General features: G+C 40.5%; 2 protein-coding genes across 3 annotated transcripts in view; one reads left to right on the forward strand and one right to left on the reverse strand.

The window, feature by feature from the left end:
- Window positions 1-6,597, reverse strand: part of LOC133537110 (short transient receptor potential channel 6-like) — a 46,466-nt gene extending 39,869 nt beyond the window's left edge. For both annotated transcript variants that reach the window (XM_061877975.1, XM_061877976.1), the window contains exon 1: window positions 5,879-6,597. In XM_061877975.1, the coding sequence (XP_061733959.1) occupies window positions 5,879-5,907 (29 nt within the window). In that variant the 5' untranslated portion in view covers window positions 5,908-6,597. The remainder of the gene's footprint in view (window positions 1-5,878) is intronic.
- Window positions 6,598-6,677: 80 nt separating this feature from the next.
- LOC133537381 (uncharacterized) lies at window positions 6,678-25,800 on the forward strand. The gene is made up of 8 exons (XM_061878398.1): window positions 6,678-6,750; window positions 7,203-7,374; window positions 7,448-7,596; window positions 7,666-7,744; window positions 11,762-11,900; window positions 19,505-20,516; window positions 20,583-20,671; window positions 25,206-25,800. Exons 2-8 carry the CDS (start codon window positions 7,226-7,228, stop codon window positions 25,530-25,532), a joined length of 1,944 nt encoding a protein of 647 aa, XP_061734382.1. The 5' UTR covers window positions 6,678-6,750; window positions 7,203-7,225; the 3' UTR covers window positions 25,533-25,800.
- Window positions 25,801-26,412: the final 612 nt, after the last annotated feature.

Raw genomic sequence — 26,412 nt, forward strand, 5'->3', positions numbered from 1 at the left:
AATACCCAGACCCCCTTGCAGCACTAACTGTTCCGGGACGCTACAATATACAGCCCTGCTACCCCCAACCCCGCCCACCCTAACCTCCTCATGCTCTCTCAGGGAGAACATGAGAAGCTGCTGTTTTGAGGCATGTTAAAAAAAATGCACTTTGTGACTTCAATAATAAATATGGCAGTGCCATGTTGGCATTTTTTTCCATAACTTGAGTTGATTTATTTTGGAAAACCTTGTTACATTGTTTAATGCATCCAGCAGGTCATCACAGCAAATTTAGGCACAATAATGTGTTAATTCCACAACTGTACATATCGATATCGGTTGATATCGGAATCGGTAATTTAGAGATGGACAATATCGGAATATCGGATATCGGCAAAAAAAGCCATTATTGGATATCTCTATTCCTCATACATGTTGTATATTGGACAACACTCTCTCGGGTGAAAAATGGCATTAAAAGCAATCACCAAGATCAAAAATAAAACTAGATTTTGGGGAGAATTCTGGTGATACTCCTACTCAACCTTCCATACAGGACTCACCTAACTAAAGCCCACTTTATCAAATTGGGATGGCTTAGAGTTGAGGAATGAGTACACCAAATTGCAATGTCCCTGGTATTCAAAATACTTAGAGAAACTGTCCCCAAGTACCTGTCCAAGTACTCTTTCAAGAGAGTAAGTGATGCTCACAGGTACTACACGGGAGGGAGTTCTTTAGACCTTGTCCTTGCATTCTACTATTTTGCCACCACACTGTGGAATGCATTACCAACAGACCTTAAAATTCCAACTTTCCTACTAAATTTTAAAACTGCTATAAAATCATGGCTCAGCTCATCTTCTACCTGTCCTGAACCAAAATTGATCCCCAGCAACTTTCTGAAGCATCAAATAGGTTGATACAGTATGTGGTTATAGTATATATATATTCATATGTGGTTATAGTGTATATATATTCATACGTGGTTATAGTGTATATATATATTTATATATGGTTATAGTGTATATATATATTTATGTGTGCTTATAGTGTATGTATATTTATATGTGGTTACAGTGTATATATATTTAGATGTGGTTATAGTGAATATATATTTATATGTGGTTATATTGTATATATATTTATATGTGGTTATAGGGAATATATATTTATATGTGGTTATATTGTATATATATTTATATGTGGTTATATTGTATATATATTTATATGTGGTTATATTGTATATATATATTTATATGTGGTTATATTGTATATATATTTATATGTGGTTATAGTGTATGTATATATTTATATGTGGTTATATTGTATATATATTTATATGTGGTTATAGTTTATATATATTCATATGTAATTATAGTGTATATATATGTATATGTGGTTATAGTGTATATATATTTATATGTGGTTATAGTGTATATACTAGAGATGCGCGGATAGGCAATTATATCATCCGCAACCGCATCACTAAAGTCGTCATCCACCAGCCACCCACTCGAACCAACATTTCATCAAAGCAACAACCGCCCGCCACCCGCCCATTCTTATATATCTAATATAGACGATGCAAGGCATTGGTGAGGTTAGAAAGTGTAACTCCCTCCAAATAGCACAGACACAATAGCTTTCTTGAACTGATTTATTTGAAGGCTTACTTTCCCTTCAAATTCACCGTGAAAACTGTAATAAATAAAGCACGTTACAAACGTAAAAACAATAACATGCACAGCATGTTGATCAAACATTTTACCAAGTAAAATACCAACAAATGACAAATACCTCGTTGGCCATACCCGGAAGTAGCTTCCATACATCCGTCGACAGACCAAACGAGACACTTCAAAATAAAAGTATGCCCACATACTGTTTCAAAGAGTGCTGCTCGTTTTTCGTATGTGGGTAACAACATTTAACTATTTATAAATGGTTGATTTATATAGGCTTGTAAGGTACAGTGTTGTACCTGACAAGTTTGGGCTACCTTGCTTCTGCAGCCTTCATCAGAGGTGTCACGTGATGTTAGCGTGACGTTGTCTGTGACGTGATATATGGATTGTACCATCAAGTGTTGTCAGGTACAACACTTTACCTACTAGCCTATATAAATCAGCCATTTATAAATACACGTCAGTCCGCTAAATGAACCTCTTCAACATAACATTTAACTATGTATAATGTAGCGGCTGGCTACGGGGTGTTAGCCAATGACTTTGGCTGGGGGGCGGGACTTCCGGGAGAGATAGGGAAGTGACGTTATGGACAGGAAGTGAGACTTCGAGTTGTCCCGGGAAAAGCGTTAGTGACATAAGAGCTATTGTGTGGTTGTATTACATCTTGTGCAATAAAGACAAGACAAACGAAGAAGTTGTATGAGCCTACATTCCTGGGATTATTACAATATATATTTCCAAATTGGTTCAACCGCCACCCGTCCGAATCTATTTAAAATAAATTTTTTCGTCATGTCACCCGCCCGACCTGCGGTTGGGACCGCAAACCGCGCATCTCTAGTATATACCGTATTTGCTTGAATTGCCGTAGGGCATATAGTATGCGCCTGCCTTGAATTACTGCCGGGTCAAACTCGCTTCTCAAAATAATTAGCGCATGCTTAGACCGCCTGGTCAAACTCGTGACGTCACAAGTGACACTTCCCCTGTCATCATTTTAAAAATGGAGGATGCTGATATCAATACCGGTAATTTGAAATCGCATATAGGGAAGAAGATTAAGAGCTATTCAATAGGATTTAAGGTCCAAGCTTACATCACACTCAAATTTTTACTGCATACGTTTGGTAAGGGCCGAAGTGAGAAGAAGTTTTAAAAGAATTAGTGCATGCTTACTTTTACCGCATGCCTTTGGTAAGCGCAGGAGTGAGAAGAGGTTTTAAATTAATTAGCGCCCCGGCAGCGATTCAAGGAAATACGGTATATTTTCTCACTCTCTTTTGTACACTCTTGGAGTCAACATGTGCATAGTCATGTACATACAGTAGTGTGTATGTATATATATATATATATATATATATATATATGTATATATATATATATATATATATAGATGGATAGATATTATTGAATGTATCAAATGTGCGGGCAGCACTGTGTCACAGGGGTTAGTGCATGTGCCTCACAATACGAAGATCCTGAGTAGTCCTAGGTTCGATCCCGCACTCGGGATCTTTCTGTGTGGAGTTTGCATGTTCGTGAGTTCCCTCCGGGTACTCCGGTTTCCTACCACCTCAAAAAACACACACCTGGGCATAGGTTGATTGGCAACACTAAATGGTCCCTAGTGTGTGAATGTGAGTGTGAATGTTGTCTGTCTATCTGTGTTGGCCCTGCGATGAGGTAGCGACTTGTCCAGGGTGTACACCGCCTTCCGCCCAAATGCAGCTGAGACAGGCTCCAGCACCCTCCGCGACCCCAAAAGGGACAAGCGATAGAAAATGAATGGATGGATGGTATCAAATGTGATACATATTTAATGGACCACAACGGAAACAAGCCTTTTGGCTTTTTGTGCCATCCATTCACCTTTTTTAAAGCATTACATGGATTCAATTATTTAAGATGTCAATAAACTTTTCCATCAATCAATCAAAAAAAACATATTTATGTTCTTCAATATCTATACTGTAAATAATATTCTTGTGAAGCAGTCATGACACAACACAGCACACAAACATGCACATCCAAATACACACATGCAGGAGCTGCAATGAATACACAAAGCGCATACTCACATGAAGAGACAAGAAGAATCACTGCAGGTTGTTGGTGTCAGACAACACCTTGTGTAGAGACAACACCTTGTGGACATGACACCTCCTTCTGTGACGTCACACTTGTCCCCCACTGCCTGTTTGTCACTTTTTAACCTCTCATTGCCCACAACATGCACCATTTATCAGACACTTATCAGAGAGTATAATATATATATATATATATATATATTATATTATATTTTATATATATATATATATATATATATCTAGTGCGGCAAAAAAGTATTTAGTCAGCCATCGATTGTGCAAGTTCTCCCACTTAAAATGATGACAGAGGTCCGTAATTTTCATCATAGGTACACTTCAACTGTGAGAGACAGAATGTGAAAAAATATCCAGGAATTCACATTGTAGGAATTTTAAAGAATGTATTTGTAAATTATGGTGGAAAATGAGTGTTTGGTCAACCATTCAAAGCTTTCACTGATGGAAGGAGGTTTTGGCTCAAAATCTCACGATACATGGCCCCATTCATTCTTTCCTTAACACGGATCAATCGTCCTGTCCCCTTAGCAGAAAAACAGCCCCAAATCATGATGTTTCCACCCCCATGCTTCACAGTAGGTGTGGTGTTCTTGGGATGCAACTCAGTATTCTTCTTCCTCCAAACACGACGAGTTGAGTTTATACCAAAATGGATACATGGATGATACAGCAGAGGATTGGGAGAATGACATGTGGTCAGATGAAACCAAAATAGAACTTTTTGGTATAAACTCAACTCGTCGTGTTTGGAGGAAGAAGAATACTGAGTTGCATCCCAAGAACACCGTACTTACTGTGAAGCATGGGGGTGGAAACATCATGCTTTGGGGTTGTTTTTCTGCTAAGGGGACAGGACGATTGATCCGTGTTAAGGAAAGAATGAATGGGGCCATGTATCGTGAGATTTTGAACCAAAACCTCCTTCCATCAGTGAGAGCTTTGAATGGTTGACTAAATACTTATTTTCCACCATAATTTACAAATTAATTATTTACAATTCCTACAATGTGAATTCCTGGATTTTTTTTCACATTCTGTCTCTCACAGTTGAAGTGTACCTATGATGAAAATTACAGACCTCTGTCATCATTTTAAGTGGGAGAACTTGCACAATCGATGGCTGACTAAATACTTTTTTGCCCCACTCTATATAAATATATATATATATATATATATATATATATATATATATATATATATATATATATATATATATATATATATATATATATATATATATATATATATATGTGTGTGTGTGTGTGTGTGTGTGTGTGTGTGTGTGTGTGTGTGTGTGTGTGTGTGTGTGTGTGTGTGTGTGTGTGTTAAATGTAAAGTAGACTACAAAAAAATTATAATTTTGATGTTTGATGAATAATGCAATAGGACGCCTATTCCAAATGGCCAGCAGGCAGCAGTGTAGAGGATAGTTGACTACAACTTGTCTTCTTCCTCCTCACTTTTAAAGTTTATAGGAATAAACTGCATGTTAGGAAGTAAACAAGATACTGGTCAGTGTTACATAATAACATGCCATGTTGTTTACCCTTCACCCTCAGGAAGGAAGTGTTCTGTGGCCGTACTATTACTTAGAGGCCTACTGAAACCCACTACTACCCACCACGCAGTCTGATAGTTTATATATCAATGATGAAATATTAACATTGCAACACATGCCAATATGGCCTTTTTAGTTTACTTAATTACAATTTTAAATTTCCCGGGAGTTTCGTCTTCGAAACGTCGTGTAATGATGACGTGTACGCAAGACGTCACACGTTTTTAAGGAAGTATGAGCGCTGCACACACACACAGCTAAAAGTCGTCTGCTTTAACGGCTTAATTATACAGTATTTTGGACATCTGTGTTGCTGAATCTTTTGCAATTTGTTCAATTAATATTGGAGAAGTCACAGTAGAACGATGGAGTTAGGAAGCTTTAGCCTTTAGCCACACAAACACACGGTGATTCCTTGTTTAAAATTCCTGGAGGTGAAACTTTCCTATGGATCAGAGCGCGGTCAAGCCAACATGGATCCCTACCAAATGTCAACCAGCAGGTTTCGGTGAGAAATTTGTGGTTAAAAAGTCAGTTCTTACCGGAGAAAAGCTGAGCTTGTGCCATCCATAGCTGCCGTCGACTTCCCTGAGACACTGGCGTCAAGACACCCGTGGAGACACCCTTCCGACTATCAGGTACTATTAAACTCACTAAAACACTAGCAACACAATAGAAAGATAAGGGATTTCCCAGAATTAACCTAGTAAATGTGTCTAAAAACATCGGAATCTGTCCCAATGCAATCGCGTTTTTTTTTTTTACTTTGTTTTTTTCTAGTCCGTCGCTATCAATATCCTCAAACACGAATCTTTCATCCTCGCTCAAATTAATGGGGAAATTGTTGTTTTCTCGGTCCGAATAGCACTTTTTGTGGATGATCCCATGAAAAACAATGTGAATATGTGAGGAGCCATCAAACATGTGACGTCATCGTCTGCGACTTCCGGTAGAGGCAGGGCTTTTTTCTTACAACCGAAAGTTGTGAACTTTATCGTAGATGTTCTCTACTAAATCCTTTCAGCTAAAATATGGCAATGTTGCGAAATGATCAAGTATGACACATAGAATGGACCTGCTATCCCAGTTTAAATAAGAAAATCTCATTTCAATAGGCCTTTAGAATACTACTTAAAACAGGTTTTTGCGTTAGTCACACAAAAAAACAACCAAGGTATTAAGGAAAAGAAAATTAAATCTACACGAAGGACATCTTGTTGATGAAAATAAGCGATGGAAAAAAGAGTTTCCGGGTTTGTGACTTCCTCGCTCCCTCATTGAAGGCAGCACGCATGCGCGAATTAAAAAAAGGGTGACGCCCTCTGCTGGTCACGTGTGGTACCACCGCAGCAACCGTCGTCAAGGAAGGGCGTCCTGACTCTTTGTGACGTCACCGCGGTACACAAACACACAGGTGAGCGCTCTTCAAGGTGTCATTGAAGACGTTTTTGGTGTTTTCATGACGTTTGTTGGACACCCTTGTTTCGTTTGTTCATATTTCTAACAACATTGTTAAGACATGCGTTCTGTAAGAACTGTTAATTTTGTCGCAACGGGGACATTAATCAGCGATAAACCGGAAATGGTGAAGTACTGTTGTGAACGAAGTTTGAAATATAAATGAAAGCCCACTTTTGTGTAAATAATAATTTTGTAGCCCGTGTGCGTGATAGAGAACACAATTGAACAACAATTACTTGCTATCTCGCGGTTCCATATACTTCCGCGTTGTGACGTCATAGACGTCTTGGCGCCGCGGCAGGATGCAAGTTGTGCCGCTGCAAGAGTTTGTGTTGCTTTTTAAAGACGGCAAATGACGTGGCCACCATTGTTACAAAGCCGATGCTTCACCTGATCACGTGACAGGGGCCGTGCCCGGTGGGCGGTATATGGTTGGGATGATGACGATGACGCCTGAGTCGGAGGGAGGTCACGTGATGGCGGACCTGCAGGAGGAGAGAGAGGCCCTGCTGGAGGAGCAGAAGGTCAACCGGGAGCGGGCTCGCAGATGCGTGCAGGAAACCAACAGGCGCCGCAGGTAAGTTGCCAGGTGTTCAAGTTTCAGGTAAATGACAATGTGATGACATGAAAATATACACTCTGGCTGTGAGGGACCTGAGGGAGAAGCAGAGGCAGTGGGTCCTGCAGGAGCAGAGGCGGCGTGAAGAAGTCCTACAGCAGCGCCGGGAGAAGATCCAGGCGGTGACAGAAAACTTCCAGAGGAACTACGTGCCGCCTTCTCAGCGCATGCAGACTACCTGTGAGACACTCTCATAACATCTCTGCAGGTGCCTTGTTGTTGTTGTTGTTGATCTCGGGTGTCTGGCAGGTGTAGGAAATAAATATTCTCAGTTGGAAGATGCTCTCAATCAGATAGGAGGAGGCCAGCTGACCTGTGACATCAGCAGGTAACACTTCTTTCTTTCATTCATGATCTTTTAATATCTATAATCATGTATAGAAGTAATAATATGGTAATATAGAATAGAATAGAATTCCGCAACACAGTTCGCTCACAATAAACAACAATAATAATAAATAATATATGACATATTGTATATATCAGTGTTTTTCCACCACTGTGCCGCGCACTAGCGTGCCGTGGGATATTGTCTGGTGTCCCGTGGGAAATTATGCAACTTCACCTAATTCATGCCAAAAATATTTTTTTGCAAATCAATAATTATAATCTGCCAATAATATGCCGTTTTTTAGTGTCTGTGCCGTGTAAAACTCGGCAGGGTAACCACGTAATGTTAGGAGGTGGCAGCAATGCTTTGTAAAAGTCGGAATGTGTCGGGTGAGACAAGGATGGTTTGTTGTGAACGTGGACCCCGACTTAACAAATTGAAAAACTTATTCAGGTGTTACCATTTAGTGGTCAATAGTACGGAATATGTACTGTACTGTGCAATCTACTAATAAAAATCTCAATCAATCCCGATATGCAGACCACAGTGGGAGGCAGTGTGCAAGTAAAAAAGGTATGTAATGCTTAAACCCAAAATGAACGAAAGGGAAAGGGAAAGAAAAAGGCTACGCAAAACGTAAGTCAAACTGAACTGGCTACAAAGTAAACAGAGACAGAATACTGGACGACAGCAAAAACTTACGGCGTCCACAAAGTACATCCGTACCTGACACGACAATCAACAATGTCCACACAAAGAAGGACAGCAATAACGTAGATAGCCTTGCTTGCTAACACAAAGTACATTTTTTAACGTTTTTCTGCTGGTGGTGTGCCTCCGGATTTTTTTCATGACAAAAATGTGCCTTGCCTTAAAAAAGGTTGAAAAACACAGATATATATATACAATATATAATATATGAATAATATAAATATATTCTACATATATTCTACATTTAAGTGCAGTCAAGAAGGACCATATGCATTATACAGTCTGATGGCTGTCGGTATGACAGTCTGTGTCGTTCCGTGTTGCATTTTGGGTAGTGGGTTGGAGGTGTTGTCCATAATAATGATATATAATAAATATCATATAATATATAAACATAATAATATATTATTTATAATAATGTATAGAAGTAATAATATGATCATATAATTTTATATTAATGTATAGAAGTAATAATTTGATCATATCATATTTATATTAATGTATAGAAGTAATAATATGATCATATCATATTTATATTAATGTATATAAGTAATCTAATGATCATATAATATTCATAATCATGTATATAAGTAATAATATGATCATATAATATTTATTATAATGTATAGAAGTAATAATATGATCATATATTATTTATAATAATATCCGTCCATCCATTTTCTACCGCTTGTCACTTTTTGGTGTCGCGCGGGGTGCTGGAGCTTATCTCAGCTGCATTCGGGCGGAAGGCGGTGTACACCCTGGACAAGTCGCCACCTCATCGAAATAATAGAATGATCATATAATATTTATAATTATGTATAGAAGTAATAATATGATCATATAATATCTATAATTAAAGAGGTAATAATATGAGCATATGGTATTTATGATAACGTATATAAGTAACAATATGATCATATAATATTTATAATAATGTATGGAAGTAATTATATATCCTTCCATTTTCTACCGCTTGTCCCTTTAGGGGCCACGGGGGGTCGCTGGAGCCAATCTCAATTGCATTTAGGTAGTAGGCGGGGTACACCCTGAACAAGTCGCCACCTCATCGCAGGGCAGAAGTAATAATGTGATCATATAATTTAATAATAATGTATAGAAGTAATATAATAGTCATATAATATTCATAAAAATGTATAGAAGTAATAATATGATCATATCGTATTTATATGAATGTATAGAAGTAATATAATTATCATATAATATTCATAATCATGTAAATAAGTAATAATATGATCATATAATATTTGTAGTAATGTATAGAAGTAATAATATGATTAAATTATCTATTATAATGTATAGAAATATAAATATGATCATATAATATTTATAATCATGTATGGAAGTAATAATATGATCATAGAATATTTATAATCATGTATAGAAGTAATAATATCATCCATCTATCCATTTTCTAATATGATCATATAACATTTATAATTAAAGAAGTAATAATAGGAGCATATATTATTTATAATAATGTATAGAAGTAATATTATTATCATATAATATCTATAATATTGTATAGAAGTAATAATATGATCATATCATTTTATGTTAATGTATAGAAGTATCAATATGATCATATAATATTATAATAATGTATAGAAGTAATATAAGTCATATACTATTCATAATAATGTATAAAAGTAATAATATCATTATATATAATTATAATCATGTAAAGAAGTAATAATATGATTGTATAATATTTATATTAATGTATAGAAGTAATAATATTGTCATATATTCCTAATCATGTATAGAAGTAATAATATGATCATATACTATTTATAATCATGTATAAAAGTAATTATATGATCATATAATAGTTATAATAATGTATAGAAGTAATGATATGATCATATAATATTTACATCAATGTATATAAGTAATAATATTATCATATATTCATAATCCTGTATAGAAGTAATAATGTAATCATGTACTATTTATAAAAGTACATAAAAGAAAATATATGATCACGTGATGTTTATAATAATGTATAGAAGTAACTATACGATCATATTAGATTTATATTAATGTATAGAAGTAATAATATCATCCTATAGTATTTTAATAATGTATAGAAGTAACAATATGGTCATATAATCATATTAATGTATCAAAGTAACAATAGATAGATAGATAGATAGATAGATGGATAGATGGATAGATGGATAGATGGATGGATGGATGGATGGATGGATGGATGGATGGATGGATAGATAGATAGATAGATAGATAGATAGATAGATAGATAGATAGATAGATAGATAGATAGATAGATAGATAGATAGATGGATGGATGGATAGATGGATGGATGGATGGATGGATGGATGGATAGATAGATAGATAGATAGATAGATAGATAGATAGATAGATAGATAGATAGATAGATAGATAGATAGATAGATAGATAGATAGATAGATAGATAGATAGATAGATAGTACTTTATTGATTCCTTCAGGAGAGTTCCTTCAGGAAAATTAAAATATGATCATAGTGCATAGAAGAAGTAATATGGTTATGTAATATTTATATTCATGTATAGAAGTAATAATAAGGTCATATAATATTTATATTCATGTATAGAAGTAGTAATATAATCATATAATATTTATAATAATGTATATAAGTGATAATATGATCATATAATATCTATGATCACCAGACGTAGATCACGTGCTGTGTTTAAGGCTCCATCATTTGTTAGGGGCCACATTGTGCTGGAAGAGGCGCATGGAAAAAGTCCATCTTCGGATGACAAAAGTATTCCTAGCCCCTTCCTGCTCCGTCACAGGTAAGACTAGTGGCAAAGTATCCTTAAAATCTTCCCTCCCCCTTGTGGCAGGCAGCAGTACTGTGGCAGGCAGCAGTACTGCACTGGTCCTGCAAGGCAGACACCAGGGTTTATTATCCCACTCTAAGGTTGGCTCACTTCTCCATTTGTCATTTTACACTAAAAAAGGTTTCCTATTAATTTGTTCGGTTTGACTAAAAAAAGATGAAAAATGTTTTCACATAAATAAAGGTGTGATAAAATTATGCGGTTTTTTTTGTTGTTGTTGTTGAAACCCTGTGCTTTTTGAGGTTCAGATGACAAAAAACAGCTGAAATATTGATAACAAATTGATGAAATCACATGTGGTTTCCGTGAAAAGATAAAAAAAATCTTGAAAATATGTCAACATTCTGAAAAAACTGCTGCATTTTTACAATCAGCAAAGAATCCTGAGGTCACATGAGTCAGGTTCCTTTAATCTCTGTGTCAAACAAGGAACACTTCCAGGCCCCCCGCCGTGTCACCATCGCCACCCCACCAGAGCCCGGCTGTGGTCCCCGAGCAGAGCTGCTGCGTGAAATGGGTGGAGGAGCCTCCCAGGATGCAGGAGAAGCACCCAGAGCACAGCGGGCAGGTAGGCTGCCAGCGTCCGTTTACAACGGGACTACTTCAGCAGATAAAATATATACACTTGTGATAATATAATTCAAAATATAGTTAGCCAGTGAACTAATAATTCACTCAAATTTAGGATTCCTATGTGCGTGAACCGCCTAGAAGTGAAATACTTGATTGTCCAAGGGGAGTGGAGTGTGTGGATGTTGGAACGGTTCAAATCGGTTTGTTTCATTGGGGGTAAAGTCGGAGAAAAACGGGAAATTTGGAAAAGGGAAAAGATGTTTTGCCTTTTTTTAACTTTGAAAATAGTAGTTTGATTCTCCAAGGTGAATGGAGTGTGGGGATGTTGGAAAGGTTGGAAACAGATGAGAAATGTGGGATATGGAGAGGTTTGTTTCATTGGGGGGAAATTCCTGGAAATTCTGGGAAGACCAGGACTTTTGGGAAAGGGAAAAGATGTTTTGCCTTCGACATCTATGAATAGTAGTTTGTGTGGATGGCTGAAGGATTGGAATCGGGTAAAAAAAATGGGCCAATATTTTAAAACATGTCAGGTATGGTATAACTATGAATACATCCATTCATTTGAATGGGAATTTCCTGGAAATGTGGGGAAAACCAGGAATTTTGGAAATATTGATACTAGCACAATTGTCCTAGATGATACTAATGGGTTGGCGTTGGAATTTTTTAAATCGGTTGAAAAATGTTGACGTAGTACGAGTTTCCATCTAAAATTGGTATTTTTCAACTTCCTGAAATTTAGGGAAAATCAGGAATTTGTACAGAAAAAGGTAACTTTTGTTCTCCCAACTAAGAATAATGTTTTGAAGGTGGAATGGTCAAAGACGGTTGAAAAATATGGACTGTGAAAACTTTCCAGGAAGAGGTAGAAATAGGGCTTTTGAAAAACCAGGCGTTCTGGGAATTCCTGGAATTTTTTTCTAAGTTCCAAAATGGTAGTTTGATTGTCCAAGGTGAGTGAAGTGTGTGGATGTTGGAACGGTTGGAATTGGATGAGAAATGTGGGCTATGGAGAGGTTTGTTTTCATTGCGGGGAAATTTCTGGAAATTCTAGAAAAAACGGGACATTTGGGAAAGGGAAAATATGTTTTTTCTTCGACATCTAGGAGTAGTAGTGTGTGTGGATGGTTGCAAACTTTTCAGGAAGAAGTGAAAATAGGGCATTGGAAAACCCGGAATTCCTGTAAAAAAATGTTTTAACTTGGAAATTAGTAGTTTGGTTGTCCAATTAAAGTGGAGTGTGTGGATGTTGGTATCAGATGTGAAATGTGGGATATGGAGAAGTTTGTTTCATTGGAGGGAAATTCCTGGAAATACTGGGGAAAACGGGACATTTGGGAAAGGGAAATTTGTTTTGCCTTAAACATCTTGGAATAGTAGTGTATGTGGATGGTTGATAACGTTTAATGAAGAAGTGAAAATAGGGCTTTGGAAAATCCGTAATTCCGGGAATTCCTGGAATTTTTTTATAACTTAAAAAATAGTAGTTTGATTGTCCAAGGTGAATGAAGTGTGTGGATGGTGGAACGGTTGGATTCGGATGATAAATGTGGGCTATGGAGAGGTGTGTTTTTTGGCGGGAAATTCCTGGAAATTCTGGGAAAAACAGGACATTTGGGAAAGGGAAAAGATGTTTTGCCTTCGACATCTATGAATAGTAGTGTGTGTGGATGGCTGAACGGTTGGAATCAAGTAAAAACAAATGGGGCACAATTTTAAAACATGTCAGGCATTGTAGAACTATAAATACATCATTCATTTGATTGGGAATTTCCTGAACATTTGAGGGAAACTAGGAATTATTGAAAATATTGATACTAACACAATTTTCCTAGATGATATGAATAGGTTTGCGTTGGAATTTTTCAAATCGGTTGAAAAATGTTGACGTGGGAAGAGTTTGCATCTAAAATTGGTACTTTTGGACTTCCTAAAATCTAGGGAAAATCTGGAATTTGTACAAAAAAAGGTAACTTTTGTTCTCCCAACTAAGAGTTATGTTTTGAAGGTGGATGGTCAAAGACGGTTGAAAAATGTGGACTGTGAAAACTTTCCAGGAAGAGGTAGAAGTAGGCCTTTTGAAAAACCAAGAGTTCTGGGAATTCGGATGAGAAATGTGGGATATGGAGGTGTGTGTGTCATTGGGCGGAAATTCCTGGGAATTCTGGGAAAAACGGGACATTTAGGAAAGGGAAAAGATGTTTTGCCTTCAACCTCTTGGAATAGTAGTGTTTGTGGATGGTTGTAAACGTTTCAGGAAGAAGTGAAAATAGGGATCTGGAAAACCCGGAATTCCTGGATTTTTTTTTTAACTTAGAAAATAGTAGTTTGGTTGTCCAATTAGAGTGGTGTGTGTGGATGTTAGAATCGGGTGAGAAATGTGGGATATGGAGAGGTTTGTTTCATTGGGGGGAAATTCCTGGAAATTCTGGGGAAAACGGGACATTTGGGAAAGGCCAAAGATGTTTGCCTTCAACATAGGGCTGGGCGATATATCGATATATACGATATATCGCAGGTTTGTCTCGGTCCGATATAGAAAATTACTATATCGTAATATTCGATTATATATTCTCACACCGTTGTTTTAAGCTGCATGCATTACATTACTGGCGTGTCTCACTCCTTCTCGTCTGTCCTTTTTACAGACGTAAACAAGCCCGCCTTCTTACATACGTCACATACTCTCGCGAGTCTAGCGTCATAGCTCTTGCCGAGAGGTTACGTTAGCATGGCTAACGTTAGCCGAGGCAGGTCGAGTTGCATTTAGCTTTGTGCATTACAGAACAGGCGTTTCTCACTCCTCCTCGTCCCTCAATCTGACAGATACGGAAAACAAGCCCGCCTTCTTACATACGTCACATACTCTCGCGAGTCTAGCATCATAGTTCTCGCTGACCAGAGAGGTAGCAGCAAGGCTAATGTTAGCTGAGGCAGGTCGTACAAGCAGAGCGGAGCGGAGCTTGTGTCAATACAAGAGAGAGATGGTGCGAAACTTATCACAAATAGAGGAACAACAGTAAATGTTTTAAATGCTTTCACTAGGTGACATCATACGCAAATACGGTGTTAGCTTTCACTGTTGTGCTGATGACACCCAACTCTACATGCCCCTAAAGCTGACCGACACGCCGGATTGTAGTCAGCTGGAGGCGTGTCTGAATGAAATTAAACAATGGATGTCTGCTAACTTTTTGCAACTCAACGCCAAAAAAACGGAAATGCTGATTATCGGTCCTGCTAGACACCGACCTCTATTTAATAACACAACTCTAACATTTGACAACCAAACAATTAAACAAGGCGACTCTGTAAAGAATCTGGGTATTATCTTTGAACCAACTCTCTCCTTTGAGGCACACATTAAAAGCTTTACTAAAACGGCCTTCTTTCATCTCTGTAATATAGCTAAAATTCGCTCTATTCTGTCCACTAAAGACGCTGAGATCATTATCCATGCGTTTGTTACGTCTCGCCTCGACTACTGTAACGTATTATTTTCGGGTCTCCCTACGTCTAGCATTAAAAGATTACAGTTGGTACAAAATGCGGCTGCTAGACTTTTGACAAGAACAAGAAAGTTCGATCACATTACGCCTGTACTGGCTCACCTGCACTGGCTTCCTGTGCACTTAGGATGTGATTTTAAGGTTTTACTACTTACGTATAAAATACTACACGGTCTAGCTCCATCCTGTCTTGTCGATTATATTGTACCATTTGTCCCGGCAAGAAATCTGCGTTCAAAGGATTCCGGCTTATTAGTGATTCCCAAAGCCCAAAAAAAGTCTGCGGGCTATAGGGCGTTTTCATTTCGGCCTCCAGTACTCTGGAATGCCCTCCCGGTAAAAGTTTGAGATGCCACCTCAGTAGAAGCATTTAAGTCTCACCTTAAAACTCATTTGTATACTCTAGCCTTTATATAGACTCCCTTTTTTGACCAGTTGATCTGCCGTTTCTTTTCTTTTTCTCCTATGTCCCTTGGGGAGGGGGTCTGGTCCGATCCGGTGGCCATGTACTGTTTGCCTGTGTATCGGCTGGGGACATCTCTGCGCTGCTGATCCGCCTCCGCTTGGGATGTTTTCCTGCTGGCTCCGCTGTGAACGGGACTCTCGCTGCTGTGTTGGATCCGCTTTGGACTGGACTCTCGCGACTGTGTTGGATCCACTATGGATTGAACTTTCACAGTATCATGTTAGACCCGCTCGACATCCATTGCTTTCCTCCTCTTGACCGCTCTGTGTTAAAGCTTCACAACAAACAAAAAAACACCGGCTGTGTTTCGGTGCTAAAGGCAGCTGCAATCCACCGCTTTCCACCAACAGCATTCTTATTTGACGTCTCCATTATTAATTGAACAAATTGCAAAAGATTCAGCAACACAGTGTCCAAACTACTGTGTAATTGCGCGATGAAAAGAGACGACATTTAGCCGTAAGTGGTTCTGGGCTAATATGTCCCCTCCAACCAATAACGTCACAAGCACGCGTCATCATATGCGTCATCATTCCGCGACGTTTTCAACAGGAAACTCCGCGGGAAATTTAAAATTGTAATTTAGTAAACTAAACCGGCCGTATTGGCATGTGTTGCAATGTTAAGATTTCATCATTGATATATAAACTATCAGACCTCGTGGTCGGTAGTAGTGGGTTTCAGTAGGCCTTTAACTAAGGGGGTGGTTTAACTAAGGGGGTGACGGGAAACGGACACCAGGGAGCTGTAAAGTACAATTTACTATATATAAAGACAATGTATATATAATAATACCAAACAATAATAATAATAAACAATACTAATAAACTATAGAATGGTGTGTGACAAAATCCAAGAATGTATGTGTGTGACTATGTGTGTAGATTAGCTGTTAAGTGTTACTGTAAATGTTGAATGAGGAAGCAGAGAGAAACCAAAGAGGGCAAAGCAAAAGGAGTCCAAGATACGCGAGGGGTCCGTGGGGCAGAGAAAGAGACGTCAGAGTCCAGGGGAGAGCGAGGAGTCGGGAAACGAGGGAGGCAGTCCAAATCCAGGGCAACGGAAAGGAAACAGGTATCCAGTGAGAAACTAAGTTCCCGCGCCGATCCTTGGGTCCACTGGTCCTTTTTTGAGCTTGCCCTCATCAGTAACAGGTGAGCAGATTGGTAAGTGAGTGCAGGCTTGTCGCTGGGTGGGCGTGTCCGGGTGCGCTGTCAGTGGGTCCTCTGGGTGGTCCCGCAGCGGAGGAAGATGCTGACTGCGCGTGTGCTGCAACAGTATCCTCCCCCTATGGACAGATTCCAGATGTCCTGGAAGTCGAACCACCCAAAAAACAGGAACAAAAGTCAAGGGAGGGTGGAGGGGCGAACTGGTGGTAGTTGCCGGCCCAGGTGTCCCCGAATCCACCGGGGACGAGTCTGATGGCAGCGGCGAGTAGAACGACGCTGAGGCCGGCGAGGCCGGCGACCAAGTAACGGCCACCATCTTGGCCGTCGGGAAGGCGGACGTGAATGGCGCCATGGTGCGTCACTCCGGAAACAAGGAGGAGACATTGGCGTGGAAGCAGCAGCGGACGTCATCGGCGTTGAAGCAGCGGCGGACGTCATCGAAGCCAGAGACAAGGAGGGCATCTGAGGACCTGGCCGAGGTGCTGAAGCCGGTGCTGCTGGCCGAAGTGTGGAGGTCGGTGCTGCCGGCCAAGAGGCGGTGGTCAGGGCTGCCGGCCGAGGTGCGGAGGTCAGGGCCAGCCTGGGAGCTGGTGGAGATGAGGGGGCCAGCCTGGGGACGGGTGCTAGCTCAGAGGCTAGCCTGGGGACGGGTGCTAGCTCGGAGGGTAGCCTGGGGACAGGTGCTAGCTCAGAGGCTAGCCGAGGGGCTGGTGCTAGCTCGGAGGCTATCCGAGGGGCTGGTGCTAGCTCAGGGGATATCCGAAGGTCTGGTGCTTGCCCGGGAGCTAGCCGGGGGGCTGGTGCTAGCTCAGGGGCTAGCTGAGGGGCTGTTGCTAGCTCGGGGGCTAGCCGGGGGGGCTGGTGCTAGCTCGGAGGCTAGCCGGGGGGGTGGTGCTAGCTCGGAAGCTAGCCGGGGGGGCTGGTGCTAGCTCGGAGGCTAGCCTGGGGACTGGTGCTAGCTCGGAGGCTAGCCTGGGTACTGGTGCTAGCTCGGGTGGTAGCTCGGGTGCTAGCTCGGGAACTGGTGCTAGCTCGGAGACTAGCCAGGGAACTGGCGGCTGCGGCTGGGAAAAACGGAAGACAGGTGGAATTTGTCTGGCAGGTGGTAACCAGTCTGGGTGCAGCTGTGCCACCATACCAGCACAGCCACCAGTACTATCCCCCCCCCCCCCCCCCTCCTCCGAAAGCGGATGCCAGACGCTTCCTGCTGACTGGGGAACAGTCACTAAGGGTGGGAGGTGGGTGGCCAGGCAGTTGGTAAATTCCTCCATCCCTACAGCACTACTAAATAGTCCCTTGAAGGAGTGTTGAGGGCTGGAAAAATTGTCCATGGTGGAGGAAAAAGAAAAAAACATCCTGAGAGGGGCAAAAAGGAAGGAGGAAGGGGGAAAAAGGTCACTGGGGGCGGAGCTGAAGTCACTGGGGGGCGAGCTATAAAAAAAACAAAAGAAAACTGTGCCGTCAGGTCCTTAATAATTTTTGGCGGGAATTTACTGTTATGGTTTAACTAAGGGGGTGATGGCAAACAGACACCAGGGGGCAGTAAAGTACAATTTATTATATATAAAGACAATGTATATATAATAACACTAAACAATAATAATAATAAAAAACAATACTGATAAACTATAGAATGGTGTGTGACAAAATCCAAGAGTGTATGTGTGTGACTATGTGTGTAGATTAACCGTTAAGTGTTACCGTAAATGTTGAATGAGGAAGCAGACAGAAACCAAAGAGGGCATGGCAAATGGAGTCCAAGATACGCAAGGGGTCCGTGGCGCAGAGAGAGACGTCAGAGTCCGGGGGCGAGCGAGGAGTCGGGAAACGAGGGAGGCAGTCCAAATCCAGGGCAACGGAAGGGAGACAGATATCCGATAGAGAAACTAAGTTCCCTCGCCGATCCTTTGGTCCACTGGTTCTTTAATGAGTTTGCCCTCATCAGTACCAGGTGAGCAGATTGGTAAGTGAGGGCAGGCTTGTCGCTGGGTGGGCGTGTCCACGTGCGCTGTCAGCTGGTCCTCTGGGTGGTCCCGCAGCGAAGGAAGACGCTGATTGCGCGTGTGCCGCAACATGATCATTTGCAAAAAAAAAATGTTTGTCAGTTTGAACATCGAATATGTTATCTTTGTAGCATATTCAACTGAATATGGGTTGAACATGATTTGAAAATCATTGTATTCCGTTTATATTTACATCTAACACAATTTCCCAACTCATATGGAAACGGGGTTTGTATATATAAATGTGTGTGTGCGTGTGTGCGTGCGTGTGTGTGTGTGTGTGTGTGTGTGTGTGTGTGTGTGTGTGTGTGTGTGTGTGTGTGTGTGTGTGTGTGTGTGTGTGTGTGTATGTATAGATAGTTACATTGCATCCAATTGAAAGGACACCCCTGGTTAAAAGTTTGCAGCAGGAAGGCAAAAAGTCTAAGGTGGTTCTGGTTCTGTTCCAGGACGACAATGTCTCCTTTGGCTCAGACAGCCTGTCCAGTCGGGACAGTCTGGAGAACGAAGAGCCCGCCGTCACTGCCGTCCTCCATTACACAGAAACTCCGCCCCAAGACCTCAAGTGTCCAAACAATCCGACGGTCCCGGAGCCGGCCTCGGCGGCCATGCAGCCGCGGGTGGGCGGGTGTCCCGGAGACAACTACAACCTGCCGGACCACAAGAACACCTCTATCAACAATCTTAATAAGTTTTCATCTGACACCGGCGTGTGGAAGCACATCAACACGGCACCCGCAGGAAGTCCAAAATGGTCCAAGGTGACGTCTCCCCCGGCCTGCAGGGTCGGACTCACCAAAGGGATCCTGAAAAGTCTGTCAGGGTCCAGGGAAACCTTGAGCGATTCCCCGCGCTCCTACGTCAGCTCGCTCAAAGCCGGGGACTTTCTGGTGTGCGACAGCGTCGAGGTGACCAGAGCCAGGTCCAAGGGCAGTGAGTACAAGAATGGCGCAAAGAAGCTCCGCTGGCTGGACGAGGAAAACCCCGGACATCTGCCCAGAGGTCACCTGCAGGCCTGGACGGACGTCGGGGTCCAGGTCAGCCTGGCACTGCAGGACGGCGCCAGCGTCCCTGAGAGGACGGCTCTCGTGTCCCCGCCCATCGCCAAGACGGGGGCGAGGACGATGGGGACCGGGCAGGCCTTCTCCAAGCAGGGGGGCCCCATAAGAGGACTTCACAGCGGGGACCAGACTCTTGCAGGCCGCCGGTCCCCCGGGGACGTCCTACACCAGGAGCATCCCGTCACAGGCGACGGCGGCGTGACCAACGCACGCTTGCTCCCCACTTGGCGCCGCCCCACGCCCGACAGCGGCTGGAGAGCCACGCCGGTTTTTTGGCAGCAGGGCGGGGCTAGAGGCCACGGAGCATCGTACAGGGAGAGGGTGTTGGACTGCACCCCCACTGACCAGGACATCTACAAGCTTTGTCAAGATGTCCGCAGTGCCTTCGTCGGCGGCGCTGGTAATTAAACACTCGCACGCCCGTTAAAGTCAGCCATCTTTTCTGCATCCCTTCTCTTCCACACAGCTGACACTCGTCTGGGGAACACATCCTGCCTGGACCACCTGAGACACAGTCCTGCTACCAGCTGCAGAAGAACTCCTGAATCACAGAAGGTAATTACACCTCAAGTTGGCCACAAGGTGGCACTAGCTGCACCTGTAAGCATAGGTTTTATATATATATATATATATATATATATATATATATATATATATATATATATATATATATATATATATATATATATATATATATGTATATGTATATGTATATGTATATATATATGTATATATATATATATGTATATCTATATATATATATATATATATATAGATATACATATATATATATATAGACATATATATATACATGTATATATATATACATATATATATATATACATATAGATATATATATATATATATATAGATATACATATATATATATATGTATATATATATATATATATACATATATATATATATATATATAGATATACACCCTGCTATTTTGCAAGTTCTCCCACTTAGAAATCATGAAGGGATCTGAAATTTTCACGGTCGGTTCATGTCCACTGTATGAGAGATAACATAGAAAGAAAAATCCAGAAATCACAATCTATGATTTTTTAACAATTTATTTGTGTAATAAAGTTGAAAATAAGTATTTGAACACCAACATTAATATTTGGTAGAGTAGCCTTTGTTTGCAATTACAGAGGTCAAACGTTTCCTGTAGTTCTTCACCAGGTTTGCACAGACTGCAGGAGGGATTTTGGCCCACTCCTCCACACAGATCTTCTCTAGATCAGTCAGGTTTCTGGGCAGTCGCTGAGTAACACAGACTTTCAGCTCCCTCCAAAGATTTTCAATTGGATTTAGGTCTGGAGACTGGCGAGGCCACTCCGAAACCTTGATTTGGTTCTTACGAAGCCACTTCTTGGTTTTCCTGGCTGTGTGCTTTGGGTCATTGTCATGTTGGAAGATCCAGCCACGACTCATCTTCAATGATCTGACTGAGGGAAGGAGGTTTTTGGCCAAAATCTCACAATACATGTTTATAGTCATATCAAATAAAGATGTGTCAAATAGACAAATGCAACTTAGATTGTAACACTGTATTTTACAAAATACCAAAAAAGGATATTTTTCTTAATATCTCATTGACAAAATGATTCAACCCCCTAGTTACATGCATCTTTAGTACTTAGTAGAACACCCTTTGGCAGTAATTACATCCTTCAAACGTGATACATAACCGGAGACAAGCTTCTTGCAACCATCTACAGGTATTTTAGCCCATTCCTCTTGGGCAAAGGCCTCCAGTTCATTCATATTCTTGGGCTTGCGTGCTGCAACTGCTTTCTTCAAGTCCCACCACAGGTTTTCTATAGGATTTAGGTCTGGCGACTGTGAAGGCCACTCCAGAGTCTTCCAGCCCTTCTTCTGCAACCACTCTGATGTTGGTTTGGAGGTATGCTTGGGATCGTTGTCCTGTTGGAAGGTCCAACGTCTCCCAAGCCTCAGCTTCGTCTCTGACTTCATGACATTTGCAGCTAATATATCCTGGTAGGAAATAGAATTCATAATGCCTTGAACGCGCTGGAGATTCCCGGTACCTGAGGCAGAGAAACAGCCCCAGAGCATGATTGACCCCCACCATGCTTAACAGTAGGCAAGGTGTTCTTCTCTTTGTAAGCTTAATTTTTTCTCCTCCAGACATAACGTTGATTCATAGGCCCAAAGAGTTCCACTTTTGTCTCATCACTCCATAGAACAGTTTCCCAAAACCTTTGGGGTTTGTCCAGAGGATTTTTGGCATACTGGAGTCTATTTTTCTTGTTCCTGGTAGTCAGAAGTGGTGTGCGCCTGGGAGTTCTGGCATGGAGGCCTTCATCTTGTAGTCCGCGCCTTATTGTCTGGGACGAAACCTGCGTTCCCCCCTCTGCAATGTCCTGTTGTAGTTCCTCAGCTGTTATCCGGGGGTTTTTCACCACTGTACGCTTCAAATACCGGATAGCAGTTGCACACAGCATCCGCTTTCTACCACGCCCAGGTAGTGTTTCCACTGTGCCTTTAGCTTTAAACTTGCAAATTATGCTCCCAACTGTGTCTCTTGGAATGTGTAATGTCTGTGCTATTTTCTTATATCCATATCCTTTATTATGAAGAGAAATTACCTCCTCTCATGACTTCTTTGACCACTCCCTGGACTTCACCATGTTGCAAATACACCATTGACCATCTACAAGAAGCTGAGCGTCACAGTCTTTTTCAATCAGTTTAATCGTTGCTGGTTATGGTTCTAATCACATCTACAGGTGTTTTCAACAACTGATTGAAAAGACCTTATTCAAATTCTGTTCTTAAGAGTTATGATCTTCAAGGGGTTGAATAATTTTGTCAATGAGATATTAAGAGAATTGACACTGTTTGGTATGTTACAAAATATAATGTTGTAATTCAAGTTGCATTTGTCTATTTAATGCATCTTTATTTGATATGACTATAAACAAAATACGGAATAAATGTCCTACGTGCTAAAACACCAAAATTATGTGGGGGTTGAATAATTTTAATCACAAAAAGGTGATGTAACACAGTGGTGAACATGCCCTTTCCCAACTACTTTGGCACGTCTTGCAGCCATGAAATTCCGAGTTAATTATTATTTGCAAAAAAAAACAAAGTTTATGAGTTTGAACATCAAATATCTTGTCTTTGTAGTGCATTCAATTGAATATGGGTTGAAAAGGATTTGCAAATCATTGTATTCAATCAATCAATCAATGTTTACTTATATAGCCCTAAATCACTAGTATTCCGTTTATATTTACATCTAACACAATTTCCCAACTCATATGGAAACGGGGTTCGTATATATAAACATACTGTGTATATACATGCATTATAAATACACATTTTTTATACATATATATATATATATACATATATATATATATATATACACATTTTTTATACATATATGTATATATATATATATGTATATATATATATATATATATATATATATATATATATACATATATGTATATATAACAAACACTGGGGACACAGTACAGGGAAATGATATCATTTTACTGAAACTCAAATGATATCATTATTGATGACCCCAAATGTCCACATCCATTAGCAGGCAAGGAGTGATACCGCTACTGTCCCTTTAAGAGGAAAACATGTTCAGACCTCTATACACCTGTACTTCAGGAAGCTTCTTCTGGCTGAAGAAGTCTGCGGAATGTGGAAGTTGTTATCATGTTTTGTCTCCATCGTCCGTCTCCAGTCCATTAAGAAAAAGGAATAGTTCGTCATTTGTGGCGTAATACTTGACTATTTGGTTCATGATCAGATTCATAGAACTTATTTTAAAAACAAGTATATTTGCAAACAATATAAGTACTTTTTAAAATGCATTATAAAACACTAACAGTGTCCATGCAGGTAGTGAGTGTGTCATACAAATTGAAATAGTATAATACATTGTAGCACCCAGAAGAAATCACACAACTTCTGACGCTATTTTTAACTTTTATTACCAATTTTATGATAACAAATGGTACAATCCAACAAGTTTTACCTCCGGTGTATACACTTTTGACTCTGTGAGTCCTCACTTCCCCCCGAACACACACAACATTTTCTCCACCTAACACCTTTCAGGCACGGACATGTGTTTGCAAACATGGAAAAAACGGACTTCAAGCTGCCGTCTTGGCAAGGTGAAAACAAACGCTACTCCCACGCTTGCCTCTTACGCAAACACTGAGTTATCGTCTTAAAAATGTGACATTTTTACTGCTAATGTCTCTTATGTTAGCATGCTAAAGTATTATGCTGGCTTTTTAGCAAATTTTGTATGTTTGAATCTAAAACTCATAGATGTTGACATTTGGTGCCATCTTTGAAGCATGCCAATGTCTCTTATGTTAGCATGCTAACATTAGCATGCGAAGGTTTTTTGATAGATTTTGGCTAAACGTGTATGTTTACACCTAAAAATCATAGATTTTGACATTTGTTGTTGTCTTAGAAGTATGCCAATGTCTCTTAGGTCAGTATGCTAACATTAGCATGCTAACATTTTATGATAGCTTTTTAGCTAATGTTGCATTTTTAAACCTAAAAATCATAGATTTTGACATTTGTTGCTATCTTAGAAGTATGCCATTGTCTCTAATGTTAGCATGCATACTTTTTGTGCTAGCTTTTTAGGTAACTGTGTACGTTTAAACCTAAAAATCATGGATTTGGATACTTGGCACCCATCCTAAAAGTAGGCCAATTTCTCTTTCGTCATCATGCTAACATTAGGGTGCAAACATTCTATGCTAGCTTTTTAGCTAATTTTGTACGTTTAAACCTAAAACTCATAGATTTTGACATTTGGTGCCATCTTAAAAGTATGCCAATGTCTCTTTTATTACCATGCTGACATTTTATGCTAACTTTTCAGCTAATTTTGTACGTTCCAACCTAAAAATCATGGATTTGAATACTTGCCGCCATCTTAGAAGTATGCCAGAGTGGACCGACACCAGGCCAGAGGTCCAGGGCACAGATAACAGGCCCGTCCAAGTTTCTGTGGGACTTTTCAAGTTGCAGATTTTAAAATGTTGTTTGCATCCAGGCTGCGGAGGCAGCAGGAGCACACGTCAGAGGATGGAACCTGGACCCAAGCAAAGGTTGCTTTCAGGAACACATCACCCAGTTCACCAAGTCACGTCATGTGACCAAAGGTGGAAAAAGTACAACGCCGCATTGTCTGGCCGACACGTACACCTGTTCTCCTTTGGGGGAAGGTGCTACCTTGGTTGCCACAGGAACGGGCCCACTACAGAGGATGCAGCGTCGCCGAGTACCGCCTCCTACATCCATCTCCTTGGAGGAGCAGAGCATCTGTCAGTCTCTGGACCGACTCAACCTGCAGCTGCACCGCAAAGGTGGACTGCACTGACACACACTCACACACACACACACACGCGCACACACACACACACACACACACACACACACACACACACACACACACACACACACACACTACTTGAAACCAGGTGTGCCTTATGGAGAAGATGCTGCAGTGAGTAAGATGAAGTGTTTGTATGTGACAAATGTTGTTGACTTGTAAGTAAACATTGATTGTTTCTGATCACACTCATTGATTGTCTTTGATTACTATACTCCAGCCCCAGAAAATTATCTGAACTTTGACCTACGCTAATTGCGCCATGTGCAAGTTTTTTTTTTTCCATAAGAAACTCTCATAGATATGCTACTGAATGAAACGACAGTACGAGTATTCTTTTGTTTGCATCATAGTATTCATGGTTTATATCAGGGGTTGGCAACCCATGGCTCTTTAGCGCCGCCCTAGTGGCTCTCTGGAGCTTTTTGAAAAATATATGGAACACGGAAATGATGAGGGGAAAAATATATATTTTTGGTTTCTGTAGGAGGAAAAATATGACACCAACCTCCCTAATTGGTGTAAAGCACACTGTTTATATTAAACATGCTTCACTGATTCGAGTATTTGACGAGCGCCGTTTTGTCCTACTAATTTTGGCTGTCCTTGAACTCACCCTAGTTTGTTGACATGTCCAACTTTCTCCGACTTTCTCAAACGTGATTTATGCCACTTCTTTTTCTGTCTGATTTTGTCCACCAAACTTATAACGTTGTGCATGAATGCACAAAGGTGAGTTTTGTTGACGTTATTGACTTGTGTGGAGTGCTAATCAGACATATTTGGTCACTGCATGACTACAAGCTAATCGATGCTAACATGCTATTTAGGCTAGCTGTATGTACATATTGCATCATTATGCCTCATT

The sequence above is a fragment of the Nerophis ophidion genome, linkage group LG18 (assembly GCF_033978795.1).
Source record: "Nerophis ophidion isolate RoL-2023_Sa linkage group LG18, RoL_Noph_v1.0, whole genome shotgun sequence".
Lineage (NCBI taxonomy): Eukaryota > Metazoa > Chordata > Actinopteri > Syngnathiformes > Syngnathidae > Nerophis > Nerophis ophidion.

Excerpts from the sequence above, each read along its gene's own strand:
- LOC133537381 (XM_061878398.1), top strand. The coding sequence starts at position 7,226 with ATGGTTGGGATGATGACGATGACGCCTGAGTCGGAGGGAGGTCACGTG. Across the intron at positions 7,375-7,447 it reads GAAACCAACAGGCGCCGCAG|GGACCTGAGGGAGAAGCAGA; the intron begins GTAAGTTGCCAG and ends TCTGGCTGTGAG. Across the intron at positions 20,517-20,582 it reads TGCCTTCGTCGGCGGCGCTG|CTGACACTCGTCTGGGGAAC; the intron begins GTAATTAAACAC and ends TCTTCCACACAG.